At 39.4% G+C, this 18,799-nt stretch overlaps 1 protein-coding gene across 3 annotated transcripts; it reads left to right on the forward strand.

Moving 5' to 3' along the window:
• The first annotated feature begins 3,157 nt into the window (after positions 1-3,157).
• On the forward strand, positions 3,158-18,766 carry LOC127443759 (cytochrome P450 3A30-like). 3 transcript variants are annotated; one of them, XM_051702616.1, is made up of 14 exons: positions 10,013-10,187; positions 11,308-11,410; positions 11,548-11,641; positions 11,917-11,969; positions 15,823-15,922; positions 16,103-16,216; positions 16,316-16,404; positions 16,639-16,787; positions 16,960-17,087; positions 17,193-17,280; positions 17,366-17,526; positions 17,660-17,886; positions 17,978-18,140; positions 18,330-18,766. In XM_051702616.1, the coding sequence occupies exons 2-14, from the start codon at positions 11,340-11,342 to the stop codon at positions 18,435-18,437; spliced, it is 1,545 nt and encodes a 514-aa protein (XP_051558576.1). In that variant the 5' UTR covers positions 10,013-10,187; positions 11,308-11,339; the 3' UTR covers positions 18,438-18,766. The 3 variants fall into 3 exon arrangements, with proteins under 3 accessions (XP_051558577.1, XP_051558576.1, XP_051558575.1); XM_051702617.1 differs by lacking the exons at positions 10,013-10,187; positions 11,308-11,410 and adding an exon at positions 3,158-3,228; XM_051702615.1 differs by lacking the exon at positions 10,013-10,187 and having other exon boundaries at positions 11,188-11,410.
• Positions 18,767-18,799: the final 33 nt, after the last annotated feature.

Below are 18,799 nucleotides of genomic sequence, written 5' to 3' on the forward strand. Positions count from 1 at the left end.
ATCAACTTCAGAGTCTTAGCCAAGGTCGTGGAGTTTGTTTTATGCCTACCTGGCACATCTGCATCCGTGGAGCTTGTGTTCTCAATAATGAACGCAGCATAGACACCAGATAAATCTTGACTCAGTGTAACAGTAATGAAGGCAATGCTTTTCGTAGGTCTTAATTTTGGACTGGACTGCTCTGCATTTTACATTAACCTCTTGAAAGACAAGCGCACACTAAGGAAAATTGCTGCCAGCGAAAAGTACAAGGTGACAACCTTTACAGATGTGGATGCACACTCTACTTCGCATTGATCTGTGCCTAGGTAAGGATATGTCAATTTCATTTTTGCTGGGAGGGGGCTGTCCCATATTCCACAACCAGGAATTGGTAAATCGGTATCGGGAGAACGGTAAGGCTCGTCACCTGGGTCGTAATTATCTCTAACACCTGTCTCTCATTATAGTGATGGCAGAGGGAGACCTGAAAAGGCAGGCCAGAGCGTCAGAGTGGAAAGAGAGACCAGAGCCTGTTTGTGAAGCTGTTTGTGTGTTTGGCCATCAAGAGCCCTTTTTGTTTAAGTTTTATTAAGACTGAGAGAGAGTAATAAAACACTCACCTATGACTGTTCGCTGTCAACTGACTCCTCCTTTGTCCAGAACTTAGAAAGCTGGTACAGTGGTGCCGAAAACCGGCTTTGGAAGAGTACGCCATTATGGAGTCCTCACCACTGGGCGAAGTCTTCAAAACCCTCGCCAGCATCCAGCAGACTCAACACCAGGCCCTCATGGACGTACGCCTGGAGCAGGACTTGGAAATGCTGTTCCTGCTCCAGGCGTACATCCATGAGGGCCAAGGTGAGGGCTGGCAGGTGCTCCGGAGCCTGATCGCCAGAGAGGGGGCTGGCGCTACAACCTCCCCAGAACACACCCCACCCACGGCCCTAATGAAGATGGGGTGGAAGCCACCCAAACACAGGCCGCCCCCGATTGGGCAGGGGTGTATCGGATACTGGTAAAAGGGGATAAACATCAAGCTTTGGTGGATACGGGTTGTTCTCAAACCTCGATCCACCAACGCTTGGTGCAAGGCGGGGCATTGGATAGGAATAAGTGGGTGAGGGTGAGGTATGTGCATGGTGACATTCACAAGTATCCAGTGGTTTCCATTGAGATACGATTCAGGGGGAAAAGGCATAGAGTCGAGGCGGCGGTTAATTCCCGCCTCACCCATCCACTAATTCTGGGAACAAATTGGCCTGGTTTTAAAAATGTATTGAGGGTAATGTGTGTGGATGAGTCCTGCAAAATAGTGTTGCAGTGTGTGACGTGTGATGCTATGGCAGGGGAGGCGGTACCAGGGTCGCCAATGTCTGCTCCGCATCATGATGACACAGACGAGGGAATTCCTATACTCAGGGGCTTCTTTTAGGAGGATTTCCCTCTGGAGCAGTCATATGATGAGTCCCTCAAGCACACCATTGACCAGATGAAAATATTTGATGGTCAACAGCTCCAGCCTAATGTTGCGCTCACATACCCATTCTTTTCTATTATTTAAGAGCGGTTGTATCGAGTGACACAGGACACTCAGACCAAAGAGAATACAACACAGCTATTATTACCAAAGAGCCATAACCTAGGGGCACTCGACTAAGGGAATTCGCACAGGGAGATAAAGAGCTTGTATTGCTGCCCATTTTGAGTTCCAAATTACTCGCCAAGTGGCAAGGACCCTTTGAGGTCACACGACGAGTTGGAGATCTTGATTATGAGGTTAAGCAAATGGATAGAGGAGGGGCACATCAAATCTACCACCTCAACCTCCTCAAACCATGGAGGGAGGCAGTGCCTGTAGCCTTGTTGACAGTAGTTCTGGAGAGGGTGGAGCTTGGGCCGGAGATATCTCCCAAACCAAATTCATTCATCCTGGTCCCTTGCGGAGACCACCTCTCACTGTCGCAGCTTACAGACATTGCCCAGTTGCAAACGGAATTCGCGGACGTGTTTTCACCCCTTCCCAGTCACATGAACCTTATAGAGCACCATATTGAGACCACCCCGGGGTGGTGGTTCGTAGCTGCCCCTATCATCTTCCTGAACACAAGATTGTTCAGGAAGAATTAGAGGCAATGCTTGAAATGGGCTTAATACAAGAGTCGCACAGCGATTGGGCCAGCCCGGTAGTGCTGGTACCGAAGAGCGACAGCTCGGTCCGGTTCTGTGTTGACTACCACAGTGAACACGGTGTCCAAATTTGACGCTTATCCAATGCCACAAATTGACAAGTTACTCGTGACCTTACAAAAATGGGGGCTCCTGATCCAGTCCAGTTGACAGAGTCGTGCCAACAGGCTTTCCTTAAGGTAAAGTCTGCACTGTGTGGGGGGCTACTTTTACATGCACCTGACTTCTCTCTCCCCTTTATTTTGCAGACTGATGCATCTGACAGAGGGCTGGGTGCGGTGCTCTCGCAGGAGATGGGAGGGGAGGAACGGCCAGTGCTATTTATTAGTTGCAAGCTCTCCTTCAGCGAGACAAAATATAGTACCATCGAGAAGGAGTGTCTTGCGATTAAGTGGGTTGTTCTTACCCTCCGCTACTACCTGCTGAGGCAGGCCTTCACCCTCTGTTCCGATCATGCTCCTCTGCAGTGGCTCCACCGCATGAAGGATACTAATGCGTGGATCACCCGTTGGTATCTGGCTCTTCAGCCCTTTCAATTCGAGGTGGTCCACAGACCGGAGGCGCAGATGGTAGCGGCTGACTTTCTCTCCAGAAATGGGGCGAGTAGGCAGGCCGGATGTAGCCCTGGCCTGAGTTGGCAGTGGGGGTATGTGGCCTTGGGGGTGTGGTCAGGTGTCGGTCTGTGGGAGAGGGAGAGCAGTAAGGCTCGTCACCTGGGTCGTAATTATCTCTAACACCTGTCTCTCATTATAGTTATGGCAGAGGGAGACCTGAAAAGGCAGGCCAGAGCGTCAGAATGGAGAGAGAGACCAGAACCTGTTCGTGAAGCTGTTTGTGTGTTTGGCCATCAAGAGCCCTTTTTGTTTAAGTTTTATTAAGACTGAGAGAGAGTAATAAAACACTCACCTTTGACTGTTCGCTGTCTCCTGACTCCTCCTTTGCATTTCTGCATTTCTATTTTCTCACCCATCTAACATACAGATGACACATGAGTCACAGTCTGTTTTTCTCAGCTGAAACATGGGCTCTTCTCCTGCTGTGTGTGGCACTGCTCATTATGTAAGTTACTCTTTACACACTGAGTGATTATAGTTAGTGAATAATAATAATAATAATGACTTATTAATTAATGATTTGTATATGTCATAATGTCGGTTTGAGAACAGCTCTGTAAATGTACCTGTTACCATCTGTAGGTATGGGTCCTGGCCTCATAGTTTCTTCAAAAAGTTGGGGATTCCAGGTCCAAAACCCATTTCCATTCTTTGGAACCATGCTGGAATATAGAAAGTTGAGGTTTGTATATCATAAAACCATGTTAAGCATTGAACTTTATTTTATTCAATTGATCTTCGCCATCATTTGAACATCAATTAACTTTTGGTTCCCCGTTAGTAAATCTGAGACTTCAAAACATGATTTTTTTTTTTTTTTTTTTTTTTACAAACTGATCTAGTTACATTACTACATTGTTTCTTATCAGTCTTACAAACAAGTTCATGTCCCATCACAGTGGTGTTTTTTTATGTCTGTCTCTCTGAACGTGTCTAAACGTGAGCACATCTGAGGTTCATGAATAATCATTCTTAAGGTTCTGATGATCTCATGATAATAATAAACAGAAGAGCAGCAGGAATGATTCAGAAACAATAATACACAAGAAAATCAGAATTGTTTTTATGAAATCTTTCCTTTTCTTACAGCATTTATGACGCACAGCAGCCAGTTCTCTGCATTCTAATATTCAGATGATACTGCAATATTACGTTTATTAAACAAACATGATAGCGCTTCTATTTATTATTCTGAAATTGAGTCGTTCATTGGTTGGTGTGATACCAATCATTTAAATTTAAATACAAACAAAACGAAGGAGAATATATTTGATCCTAGAGGCATTAGTGACCATAGCCCTGTATTCATACATAGCCAGGAAATTTGTCTATATAGATAGTTCGCTCACTTGGTACAAACATGTTGATCGGGTATGTAGTCGACTATATCAAAGACTGTATTTTTTGCATCTACTATTATATTATAGGGTGAACAACAAAATCCTTCTGCTTTTTTATCAAGCTATATAAGAGAGTGTTATTAGATATGGTTTAACCACATGGTATGGAAACCTTACTGTGAAATCAAAATCTAGGCTGATGCACCTGACGCACCTGATGCACACTGCAATGAAATTGACAGGACAGAAGGATTATTATAGCATCAAGTCTCTGTATGAAGTGTACGTTAAGGGAAGCTAGGAGACTTTTAAGTGATCCATCTCACATTCTTTTTGTTAATTATGAACTGTTACCTTCGGGCAGATGTTTTAGAACTCTTTGGTGTAAATTGAATAGATTTAAAAATTAATTTCTGCCTTTTTCTATTAAATTGTTAAATGATGCCAAATGATTTAGATTGTATGCTTTTATCGTGTTTGAATCTTTTATGTATTAGATGTATTTATTGATGGATATATATTACGATTGATGGATATGTATGCTGTGTTGAATTGTTGTGTGTTTGATATATCCATTGTATTATTATTTTTCTATCTTTTATTCGGGTGATGCTGAAATGTAGAAATGTTGCCTATTGAGTCCACCCCAAGTTTCCCCAAACGGAGACTATAAAGTACATTCCATTCCATTCCATTCTGGACCCATCCATCTTTAAGACCATCCTGATAAAAGAATGTTACTCTTTCTTCACCAACAGAAGGGTAAAACCATCATCATCATTCTAAATTAATGATGAAATGTGTTATTGCATTATTTTCAAATGTCTTTTGAGGCAAAAAAAATAAAATAAAAATAATGGTTTCTTTACATATTTTAAGGAAGGGGGACAACAACAGTTATTGAAACAATCTTCATGTTGTTGGCATTTATTCTTTAAACCGACAGAATTTCCATCTGAACGGACCGCTGTATGATGCTATGTCAATCACTGAGGACAATGACTGGAGGAGAATCCGCAGCGTTCTGTCTCCCTCCTTCACCAGTGGAAGGTTAAAGGAGGTGTGTAAGTCTAGAAACATTTAAACAGAAGTTTATTCTGTGGACCTTATCCACTGTCCCTCCATATATAATTTTATAGCCCTTATAAATCTTCAGATGAAAACACAGATTCACAATAAGCATTAAGCCCTTCATTGACATGAGGGCCCTGCAGATCTTTTGCACACAGTTCAAAAGCTCTGAGATGAAGCAAGGGCATTGCTTTGCCTTTTTAATATGTTCATTCCGTAAACACATTCAACATGACTTAAAGGCTGTTCTATGGTATAACCAAACAACAATTCAGTTTGATTTTGAATTTAAATTTAAAACATTCAATCAGTCAAAAATATGGAATTGGAGCTCAGAAGATTTTCCTGAAACATCAACAAGCAACACTTTTAATTGTTACATGAACTGTAGAGGCAATATCACCTAAACTACCAGGGAAACACAAACTTTTTGTGTTCAGCCTATTAGCTTTAATGTTTCACATACAGTATTAGATGTGTTCTGTATGTGTTCAGGTTCTTTAAAGTGTACAGTATGAATGTGTTTTGTATGTGTTCAGGTTCTTTAAAGTGTACAGTATGAATGTGTTTTGTATGTGTTCAGGTTCTATGGAGTGTACAGTATGAATGTGTTCTGTATGTGTTCAGGTTCTTTGTAGTGTGCAGTATGGATGTGTTTTGTATGTGTTCATGTTCTATAGAGTGTACAGTATGAATGTGTTTTGTATGTGTTCAGGTTCTTTAAAGTGTACAGTATGAATGTGTTTTGTATGTGTTCAGGTTCTATGGAGTGTACAGTATGAATGTGTTCTGTATGTGTTCAGGTTCTTTGTAGTGTGCAGTATGGATGTGTTTTGTATGTGTTCATGTTCTATAGAGTGTACAGTATGAATGTGTTTTGTATGTGTTCAGGTTCTTTAAAGTGTACAGTATGAATGTGTTCTGTATGTGTTCAGGTTCTTTAAAGTGTACAGTATGAATGTGTTCTGTATGTGTTCAGGTTCTTTAAAGTGTACAGTATGAATGTGTTTTGTATGTGTTCAGGTTCTATGGAGTGTACAGTATGGATGTGTTCTGTATGTGTTCAGGTTCTTTGTAGTGTGCAGTATGGATGTGTTTTGTATGTGTTCATGTTCTATAGAGTGTACAGTATGGATGTGTTCTGTATGTGTTCAGGTTCTTTGTAGTGTGCAGTATGGATGTGTTTTGTATGTGTTCATGTTCTATAGAGTGTACAGTACTGATGTGATTTGTATGTGTACAGGTTTTTTTAAATGATCAGTATGGATGCGATCTGTACGTGTTCAGGTTCTTTGGAGTGTACAATATGGATGTGTTCTGTATGTGTTCAGGTTCTTTAAAGTGTACAGTATGGATGTGATTTGTACATTTTCAGGTTCTATAGAATGTACAGTACAGATGTAATCTGTATATGTTCAGGTTCTTTAGAGCATACAGTATGGATATGTTTTGTATGTGTTCATGTTCTTTAGAATGTACAGTATGGATGTGATTTGTATGTGTACAGGTTTTTTTAAATGATCAATATGGATGTGATCTGTATGTGTTGAGGTTCTTTGGGGTGTACAGTATGTGTTCTCTATGTGTTTAGGTTATTTACAGCATACAATATAAAGATAAAGACATTAAAGCTTAAAGACAAAGACATTAAGGCATGATTTTCATTTATGTTTTTCAATTAAGTTATTCACTGGGTGCTAAGACATTACAAAAATGTAAGATTTTCTGTAAAACTTATTTGAAATGTTTTGTATTGTGAAAAGCACTATACAAATAGACTTGACAACATGGATGTGTTCTGCATTTCTTCAGGTTCTTTGGAGCGTACAGTATGGACTTTGAGACAAAGCATTTAGTGTGGACATTGACTCTCAACAACATTATCATTAATATCATGTGGTCAGTGGCAAATGATCAGACTCCGGTTGCTGCCATCTCACTTGACACCGAAAAGGCATTTGATATGGTAGAATGGGATTATCTTTTTAAGATTTTGAAAATATACGGGTTCAGGAATACTTTTATCGGATGGATTAAGTTACTTATAGACACCCGGTAGCGGCGGTACAAAAAAATCAGATTATTTTACTCTGGATAGGGGCACCCGGCAGGGTTGCCCTCTTTCCCCATTATTGTGCTGTCTTGCTCTGAAACCATTAACAGCCGCAGTAAGAAAGGAAGATGATTTTCCAGGGGTGATGGCGGGAGGTGTGGCGCATAAGCTTTTGATTTACACAGATGATATTTTCCTATTCGTCTTCGACCCTACTAGATCTATGCCTTGCCTACACAGAATTATTAATTCCTTTTTTCTAAGTTCTCAAGATACAGAGTCAATTGGTCTATATCTGAAGTTTTGGCTCTGACAGCGTACTGCCCAGTAACGGCTTTTCAGCCGGCCACCTTCCATTAGCCCCAACAGGGCATTAAGTATTCGGGCATTTTATTCCCAGCAAATTTGTCTGATTTAGTTAGAGTTAATTTTGACCCCTTAATAAAAAGGTTTTCGAGCGATGTGGGCAGCTGGGCTTCATTACATTTATCTATGATTGGGAAGGTTAATGTTACTAAAATGAATCTCTCCCTGTAGATGTCCCCCACTCTTATTTCAAGCAATTTGATAGCGTAGCGAAGTCCTTCATTTGGAATGGTAAACGTACCAGATTACATTCCAGTAACTTGCATAGGCTGATTGACAAAGGTGGGCTAGACTTACCCAAGATTTTGTTTTATTATTATGCATTCGGTCTCAGACATTTGGCTCATTGGTCACTTCCACCTGAGAGAGCCCCTCCCTGGTTTTGTATTGAACAGGAAGTTCTTGCCCCTATTTTGCCATTGCAAAGCCTTACTATTAAACTAATCGGAGAAGTTAAGTTACACCCCGTTATCTCGCATTTGCAATTGGCATGGACAAAAGTGTCCAGAGTGTTTAATTCTGACATTTATTTAAATGCTGCCTCAAGCATATGGCTAAACCCAAAATTATGTATTAATAAGTCCCCTTTCTGCTGGTCAGAGTGGATTGTGAGGGGGGTTACTACACTCGGTGACCTGTATGACAGTGGAGTGTTGAGATCCTTTGAAAATATGGTTCTACATTTTAGGACTCACAAATCTCAGTTCTTTAGGTATTTACAGCTGCGCCACCTGCTCTGTACTATTTTTGGGAGTAGCATACACCCCCCTAAAGCGGCAGGTACTCTGGGAGAGGTGATTACTGCTTTTGGAAAAGGTCATGAGGCATCAGTGTATTACTCCCTGCTAATTCAGAGTCTGGGGGACGGAGCTTCAACTTCTCTCAAGAGATTATGGGAGAAAGATTTAAACTTGGTATTGGAGGAGGGAGTTTGGGCTAGGATTCTAAAAAACGTCAAGTCTACATCTAGAGATGCAAGGGTGCGCCTGATGCAATTTAAGTATTGCATCAATCGATTCTATTGGACCCCCTCTAGATTGTATAGGCTTGGTCTTAAAGACACACCCACCTGCTGGCGATGCCAATCAGAATATGGGGACACAACCCATGTTTTTTGGTGGTGTGTTAAGATCCAAGAATTTTGGTTGAGGGTTCAGAGTTTTATGTGTGATTATTGGACACTTAATTTTCATTTTGCCCCAGACTCTGTATTTTAGGTGATGGAGCGGTCATTAACATAGGGGATAGACATTTAAAAAGTTGGGTTCTAGCCGGAGTTATGATCAGCTGATGGATCATTCTCAGGGGATGGAAGTTGGGTGGAGCACCATCATTTCAGGAGTGGTGCACAGAGATGGCGGCATTCGAGGTGGTAATATAGAGACGGCTGGGAAAATGGGATTTGTTTAACAGGAAGTTGGGTAGATATTTGTCTTTTTTGGAGGGTTCTCAGGGAGGGGTAGTGGAGAGGGATTTGTAGTTTTAATGTGTATGTGCATTCTTATTGTTTTTTTTAAATTATATATATATATATATAATGATCTAATAATTTATGACCACTGTAGTGTGCGTTTGTGTCAGGGGGCTTAATGTATATAATTTGATTCTGTATTTTATGTTTATTTGTTTAATTTGTAAACATTTTAATAACAAAAAAACAACCCTAAAGATCAATTTGTGACGAACATTAAAAAAATGCTCATGTTTGTCTTCCTGAACCCTCTGTTTCTTTTCACAGGTAAAGTGTCAACACCCATCTGCAACACACAACACTGAAATAATTCTGTCAGCTAATCACAATCTGGGCTTAACTTTTCTAATGACTCCACCTGACTAATGTAGAAAACTATGTGAACTCTAACACCCTGTTTGGTTGGGGAAATTCTTTAAGGTCTTTTTCAATTTCTTTGTTAGCTTTATTTCCTGTCACCGCCCCTATGCTCGAAAAAATGGATTTTGCCTTATTTCCAACATTTGTGACTGATTTTTTCTACGCTGCTAAAAGAGTCATCAATGACCACAAGGTACTGTGAAACACTTTTTGTAGTTAGATATTGCATATAGACATTAATATCTATACAGTTATGCTATTTAAAAATGTTAAAAAAGGTAAAAAGTTATAATTGCTTATCTCTCACTTCCTGTAGAGGAGAACTGACTTCCTGCAGTTGATGGTTGATTTGCAGACGGCAGGAAAAGTTGAACATGGAAATGGTGAGGAACACACAGATAAAAGTGAAGAATTTCAAACGTTTTAAACACGACCTCCTACTTTAACCACAAGATCTTTGTGAATGCTTTGCCACTTTAGCCCTAAATATCTATATTGAGAGAGACATCTTATAAAAAACACAGCTTAGACTCTGTATTCTGTCCAGGTTTGAATGATCATGAGATCTTGTCGCAGTCCATGAACTTCATCTTTGTTGGTTATGAGATGAGCAGCAGTACTCTAGCGTTCTTCTTCTACAATCTTGCACCAAACCCAGAGGCCAAGAAGAGTTTGTCAGATGTCCGCTTTCTTTGCTGTAGCACACAGGGAGAATAAAGGATCATCTCGCTGACCGGATGCAAGTAAGAACAGCTCAAGCGATTGTAGGGTTTCAGAAGCACGAGAGATATACATGCATTCCTGAAAGAGGAAAATTCGGAGAAAGTGCTGCTTGGTCTCCAGCTTATACAAATGGTGTGTTAACATGGGCGGAACATCAAGCGACACCAGCCAATCAAATTGGCGTGATGGTATAGCCTCCCAAGGTGCAGCCTCCTAGAGGAGCCTTCCCCACAGCGTCAGCTACTAACGCAGTGTTGAGTTCCACTCTTGAAAGGAAACTTTTTTTGAATAGAAGAAAGATTTAGAAAACTTTTTAATAGTTACTAGAGTTAAAGATTTAAGCAATGTCTTATATGCCCAATTATATTTATAATTTTGAATTATGAACAAAACAAAATAATGTTTATGTTCTGTCATTTCTATGGTTATGTATACTGTGGCTCATATGCATAACAGTGATGAATACATTTAGACAATAAGAGTCGTATACAAGGGTATACAAGGGTAAATCCCACATTATCTGTGCATTTGGAAAGGCATTTAGGCTTATTTGAGTTTACGGCTTGTTCTCTGTAGTCCTAAATAAAAACCCACCAGTCTGGTCAGACACGATTCCGTGAGTGCACACAGCTGAAATAAAGCATGCAAGCAGATCCAAGCAGTATTTTTAACAAAGAGATTGTTGGTTACAATTTAAAAAAATTTACATGAACAATGTAATAATAATAATGATTCATTTTGAGAAAATAAATGGGAGTAAATGTAAATAAATAAAAAAAGAGTAAATTTGGCCTGAGAGAAAGAAGTATTTTTTGTTTGTTTTTTGTTTACAAAATGGTTGTTAAAACAAACAATTATAGTATGAGATCATGAGATTAGCATGAGATTATTATTTTATTTTTGCTGTTAAATGAAGAATAATATGAATACTGATAATAACAGTAAATCTGAATGAAGTGTATGTGATGTGTGTATGTAGGTGTGTTTAAAGCTGAGTGGGTAGTGTGTACAGGGGTTACAGCTCCAGTTTGTGTTTGTGTGTTCTCTTCAACAATCCTGCTAGTTAATGTGTAATCTTAGAGCACAATAAAGGTCCTGTTACTCGCTGCATTTCTAGTTTCTCACCCGTCTAACATACAGATGACACATCGAGGGTTCTGACAGCAGAAACTATGAGTTACAGTCTGTTTTTCTCAGCTGAAACATGGGCTCTTCTCCTGCTGTGTGTGGCACTGCTCATTATGTAAGTTACTCTTTACACACTGAGTGATTATAGTTAGTGAATAATAATAATAATAATGACTTATTAATTAATGATTTGTATATGTCATAATGTCGGTTTGAGAACAGCTCTGTAAATGTACCTGTTACCATCTGTAGGTATGGGTCCTGGCCTCATAGTTTCTTCAAAAAGTTGGGGATTCCAGGTCCAAAACCCATTCCATTCTTTGGAACCATGCTGGAATATAGAAAGGTGAGGTTTTTATATATTATAAAAAAATATACAGTATTTAACTGATATTTTATTTAACTGATCTTTGCCATCATTTCAATTTCACATCAATTAACTTTTAGTCCATCTGAGACTTCAAAACATGCATACGTTTTTTTTTTTAACAGATCTTTTTATGTTAGTGCATTGTTTCTTATCAGTCTTACAAACGAGTTCATATCCCGTCACAGTGGGGTTTTTATGTCTGTCTCTCTGAACGTGTCTAAACATGAGCACATCTGTCTCTGTGCTTTCAGGGTTTTCAAAATTTCGATGCTGAGTGTTTCAAGAAGTATGGAAGAATTTGGGGGTAAGTTAGAGATTTACAGATGAAATATTAGAATAAATAACAGATCAATCGCAGTGTTTACAGTTTTTGAGAAAATGAATCTATGAATTGCTTGCTTATAGTTGTCTCTGCATATTAAACTGGGATGGGTGAACGTATTTTAACACTGAAGAAGTTACATACTAAAGCTTCAAATAAATTATAGCCATTCAACTGTTGAGTCAGTGTAAGTTTAAAATCAAATGAAAAGCTGTGAAGCTCAGATGTTAAATATCGTTGTTTTAATGACATCAGTAGAGAACTTTATGAGAGCTGTAATGAAGTTCAGTATTTAGACTCTACGAGGTTCATGAATAATCATTCTTAAGGTTCTGCTGATCTCATGATAATAATAAACAGAAGTGCAGCAGAAAATGATTCAGAAACAATAAGTGAGATGGCAGCGATTGGAGACTGATCATTCGCTACTGACCACATGATATTGATGAGATGTCTAATGTTATCAGAAGAGCTACAGCCCTGAATAAACCCCACCTGATCTATATGTATAAGAGATGTCATAACTTTACTTAATCGATTAGCCAACATTTTTGACAATATTTTTACATCTAGTTGGATCAGGGAAATTGGACGGTAACTTTTACACTCACTTGGATCTTTATCCTTTTTAAGAATCAGACTGATCCGGGCTTCATGTCATGGTCATGGTTGGCGGAAGCTTTCCATTCTTTAATGATTCCATATAAATGTCTAACAAAAGTGGAGCCAGTTCTATAGCATAGGATCTAAAACATTCTGCAGCAAATCCATCTGGCCCCGGAGCCTTGCCAGTAGGTAGGGACTTAATTACCTCGTTAAGCTCCTCCAGGGTTATCTCAGAATCAAGAGAGTTTTTTTGCTCAATCATCAGTTTAGGGAGATCTAATGGTTCCACAAATTTTCTAATATCTTCATCAGTATACGAAGACGTGGAACTATAAAGATCAAGATAGAATTCTTTAAAGGCATTATTAATATCAATGGCTGAGGTAAATATTTCACCACCAGCAGATTTCACTGAGGGAATGGTAGAAAAAGACTCTCTCTGCTTTATATATGTAGCCAAAAGCTTCCCTGCTCTGTCCCCCGACTCAAAGTATGACTGTCTTGCCCTGAATAACCAAAACTACTCTTTCCATGACAAAATAGTATTATACCTGTATTTCAGTTGGGTCAATTCTCTGAGGTCATCAGCTGACATACGGCGCTTCAGCTCTTCCTCTGCACTTTTAATATTTCCTTCCAACTCCACGAGTTCTCGTGCTTTGGATTTTTTGATGAATGAGGCATACTGTATGATCCGACCCCTAAGAACCACCTTAAGTGCCTCCCAAGCCACGCTCACAGAGGATACTGAGGACCAATAGGTCTCCAAATATACATTGATTTCAGCCTTTAGCATTTGTTGGAAATCAGGATTTTGCAAAAGGGATACATTAAAGCGCCAACTATATGATTTATTTTTCTCTATATGTGGCAACACCTCTAAACTCACCAGGGAGTGATCTGAGACTAAAATGTTTCCAATTGAGCAATCCACAACAGATGAAATGAGGGATTTGGATATAAAAAAAAAAAATCTGTTCTAGAATAAATCTTATGGACTGATGAAAAAAATTTATAGTCCCTACCGGATGGGTTCAAAAGTCTCCAAATATCCAAAAGAACAAGATTTTTACACATCCTGTGAGGTGTCAGTGTTGCTCTAGGGGGCTTACACACTTTTGCTTCACTATGATCAAGGACTGAATCCATCAAAATATAAAAGTCTCCTCCCAATATTATATCATGAGGGGTGCCAACGGTTTGCAACATCCCTTCAAGATCTATAAAAAAGCCCTGATCATCAGCGTTAGGTGCGTAAATATTAGCCAAAATCAACCTTTGCCCTTGAATTTCAGCTAAAACAATAATGACTCTTCCTAATTTATCTTTAATCTGTTTGAGACATTTGAATTGTAGATGTTTATTAATCAATATAATGACTCCCCTGCTCTTACTTGAGCCAGCACTAAAGAAAACATGTCCACCCCATATCTTCCCAAATTTTTCAGCTTCCTGCAGAGAGAGATGTGTTTCTTGAAGAAACACTATATCATATTTCTTACATTTAAGAAAATAAATAACCTTCCTTCTTTTTATGGGGTGCCCCAACCCATTCACATTCCATGTGGGGAGAGACAATCCACTCATATTAACAACTGACATATTGATATAATAGAAAAAATAAATTGTGTGTCAAAAACAAAATTATGAAGACCACATTCCCCATTAGTGAAACAATCAACCCCCGAACTTCCCCCCGAACAAAACAAACAGAAAAAAGAAAAACGTGCACATTAACCCCATGCACGACAGCACCAACCGGCGACAATCCCTCAAAACTCAAAAGGTCCATGAATGCCCACGAGCCCCCACGACAACTTTGCCATCAGATTGCTCAATTTTGCCTCACAAATTTGTGAAGCAAAATTACATAACAGAAAATACTTTGTGAAATAAACCCAGTCAATAGGATGAATGAACACAAAGAACATGAAGATTCATTCACAGAACTGTCTCAAAGATGTGATCTTCCACAAAACAAATTCTAGCCGATATAAAATCGTTCAGATTCCTCAGAGAGACAAACGAATGTTCAGTGAGCCGGCTGTTATGAGTTCAGCGGATGACTTAATCATTCCAATGTCCCATAAAAATACTCAACAAACCACAGCCAGCAGGAGGAATAAGCATGAAGAACGAACAGATTAATCCACAGCTGTTCCAAAGGAGTGTTATTCAATAGAACAAGCTCCAGCCACTAGGTCGGAACCAATACAAAAAGAAACAAAACCGGCATCCCGGTTCCTCGGATGATCGAGTCAATTCACTCGGAGGCCGCTTAAACATATATACCATGACTTACACAATCCGTCAGCTTTATAAAAGACATCCTTTGTGTGAGCATGTAGATATTTTGAGGTCATCTGTAGTGTCCACTCTCAATCTGTCTGGGAACTTAAATGCTAAAGTTTCTTTAAGGAAAAGTGTTATTCACAAAACAAGCTCCAGCCACTCGGCGGAGCCAACGCAATATCTTAAAATGTCGCCCAGCTTCCTCAAGAGTAAGTACAGCGAGTCAGGCCCACTCACATGAGAAACATCCAATGGTTTACTCAGACATTGATTCTATAAAAGACATTGCCTGATTTGGACATGTGAATACTTTGCGACCGACCTTCGTTTCTATTCTCAGTTTGGCTGGAAACATCAACGCGAACGAGATCTTTTTCTGATGTAAGAGTTTCTTATATTCCTTGAACCGATCGCGTTTCTCTCTTGTCGAGTTCGCAAAGTCCGGGAACAAGAAAATATTATGGCTCTTCCAAGAAAGCTTCCCTTTGCTCCTCGCCTGACGCAACTCAAGATCTTTATCGGATGAAATCTGGCCAGAATCGATCTGGGCCTGTCTCCCTCAGCAGATCTCTGAGCCGGGACTCTGTGAGCTCACTCGATGTCGAGCAGACTCAGGAAAAACTTGTCTAGGAATTTCACCAAATCTCTGCCCTCCTCGTGCTCAGGAATTCCAACAATTCGAACATTATTCCTGCGGCATCTATTCTCAAGATCTTCAAGCTTTTCAAGGAGATGTTCCAGATCAACTTTGGTCGCGGGTGGATTAGCGGTTAATTCCCTCTCTGAAGACTCCAAATAATCGATTCGTCTCTCAGCATCCGACACTCTTGTAACTCAGAGAATTTTATTTCCATCACTGTGATCAAGGAATGATTCAGAAACAATAATACACAAGAAAATCAGAATTGTTTTTATGAAATCTTTCCTTTTCTTACAGCATTTATGATGCACGGCAGCCAGTTCTCTGCATTCTGGACCCATCCATCTTTAAGACCATCCTGATAAAAGAATGTTACTCTTTCTTCACCAACAGAAGGGTAAAATCATCATCATCATTCTAAATTAATGATGAAATGTGTTATAAACACTTTGAAAAGTGTTATTGCATTATTTTTTAGTGTTGTTTCTTTAAATATTTGTAATTATTTTGGACAAATGAAACAACTGTATTTTGATTTTGTCTTCACACTTTTTGCATCTATCTTTTAAACTGTCAGAATTTCCGTCTGAACGGACCGCTGTATGATGCTGTGTCGATCGTTGAGGACGATGACTGGAGGAGAATCCGCAGCGTTCTGTCTCCCTCCTTCACCAGCGGAAGGTTAAAGGAGGTGTGTAAGTCTAGAAACATTCATACAAACCCTTTGTCCTTAGAGTACTATCTTCAGTGTTTCAAAAGGAGTGATGATGATGTGCTGTGGTTTCTCCAGATGTTTGGCATCATGAAGAAACACTCGAGAAGTTTAGTTCATAATCTGGGGAAAACAGTGAAGGGAGGAGAGGCAGTCAATATTAAAGAGTGAGTCATAGAGCTTTCACACACACTTTCAGAGATCGTAACCAGTTCACAGAAGCATCTTACATAATATCAAATTTACTGTGGTGCTTTTCTGTTGTCTAAAGAGATAATAGTTGCTTTAATATTACTGAAGCTGACAGAGCAAAGGTGTTCATATACAAAACATATAATCCTTCATAACCTAAAGATATTTACAGATCATTTTCATAGAATCATAATCCTTGTTATTTCCAGGTTCTTTGGAGCATACAGCATGGATGTGGTGACCAGCACAGCGTTCAGTGTGGACATCGACTCTCTCAACAACCCCAAAGATCAATTTGTGACAAACATTAAAAAAATGCTCAAGTTTGACTTCTTCAACCCTCTGTTCCTGCTCGCAGGTAAAGTGTCAACACTGAAATAATACAGTCATTTAATCACAAACTGACTCCACTGCAATAATACTGCAAACAGTTTTTCAAACGGTTAATGTAGGAAACTCTATGAACTCTAACATCCTGTTTTCTTAGGTTGCAGAAAGTTCTTTAAGATCTTTTTCAATTTCTTTGTTAGCTTTATTTCCTTTCACGGCCCCCATCCTTGACAAAATGGATTTTTCCCTTTTTCCAACATCTGTGACTGATTTCTTCTACGCCGCCTTACAAAAGATTAAGTCTGACAGAGTGGCCAATGACCACAAGGTACTGTGAAACACTTTTTGCATTTAGACATTGTACAGTATATAGACATGAATAACTGTATAGTATTATTTAGAGTTATAATTGCATGTTTCTCACTTCCTGTAGAGGAGAGTTGACTTCCTGCAGTTGATGGTTGATTCTCAGAAAGCAGGAAAAGCTGAACATGGAAACAATGAGGAACACACAGAGAAAGGTACACTGTAGCGTTTTAGCCCTGAAATGTTCTATTGATTGAGACATATTAGAAAAACACAGCTTAGACTCTGTATTCTGTCCAGGTTTGAATGATCATGAGATCTTGTCACAGTCCATGATCTTCATCTTTGCTGGTTATGAGACGAGCAGCAGTACTCTAGCGTTCTTCTTCTACAATCTTGCAACAAACCCAGAGGCCAAGAAGAAACTGCAGGAGGAGATCAATGAAACCTTCCCTAATCAGGTAGCACAGACAAAAAATGAAATGAGAAATTAAAGTTTTTAGTCGGCATCAGTGTGAGGATTCTGGGCTGTATTTATAATGTCTTCAGTGTTTTAAGACTGCAGTTCTAACCGTGGCAGTTTGTGTGTTGAAGGCTCCAGTGGACTATGAAAAGATGATGAACATGGATTATCTGGATGCTGCGCTAAATGAGTCCCTGAGGCTGTTTCCTGTTGGTGCTCGACTTGAACGCGTCTGCAAGAAAACCGTGGAAATCAACGGCCTCATCATCCCCAAAGACACAGTCGTCATGATACCAATCTATGCCCTTCACAGAGACCCGGAATACTGGACAGATCCAGAGAGCTTCAAACCAGAGAGGTCAGACTTTCCTATTTCATCTCAATAGTTCTTAACTAGGTAACTTAGTATAAGTTTTCCAAGCAATAATGGCCCTCTTTTGCTTTATCAGGTTTACTAAAGAAAATAAGGAGTCCATAGACCCCTACATGTTCATGCCCTTTGGCGCTGGACCCAGGAACTGCATCGGGATGCGATTCGCTCAGATGACCATGAAACTGGCCATCGTAGAGATCCTGCAGAGGTTTGACGTCTGTGTGTGTAAAGAAACACAGGTGAAAAGACAGATTGCTTTTTACTCTTTATTTGTATTTCTTTTTCTGAAGTGAATTTAAAATTGACTTCTATGTAAAGCACTTTGAATTACCGTTGTGTATGAAAAACGTCTATACACATTGCTTTGCCAATGCTCATGGTTTACAATAAAGATGTTTACATTGACAATGACTGTCTCTCTTTCTTAGGTTCCTCTGGAGCTCGGCATCAGTGGTTTCCTCGCTCCCAAAGACCCCATCAAACTGAAACTCATCCCTCAAATTCTCTCAGATGATATTTATATCAACAAATCCTGACAGAGGTTCCAGAACAGTCCTTCTCACATATAGTTATTATTATAGTTAATAGACTGCTATTATCCCTTAAGCACCGAGATGTTGAGAACAGTAAAGCCGATACTGTGAGAAATTCATATTTAGGGCTGTAAGACCAGATGATTACAACCTGAAGAAATGAGATTAACCTGTTATGAAATAATTTTCATGAAAGTTAAAAATAAATATGATTGTAATTAGATCCAGCACCCACAGAGAACAACCACAATTTACATTTCGGGGATGAGATTTTCTGGTGGAAGGATGACACTTCATGAATGATCAAAATAAAATCATGTTAATGATGAAAATTTGTGCCCTTCATATATTCATTATGTAATAGC

This window comes from Myxocyprinus asiaticus, chromosome 7 (assembly GCF_019703515.2).
Source record: "Myxocyprinus asiaticus isolate MX2 ecotype Aquarium Trade chromosome 7, UBuf_Myxa_2, whole genome shotgun sequence".
NCBI classification, from domain to species: domain Eukaryota; kingdom Metazoa; phylum Chordata; class Actinopteri; order Cypriniformes; family Catostomidae; genus Myxocyprinus; species Myxocyprinus asiaticus.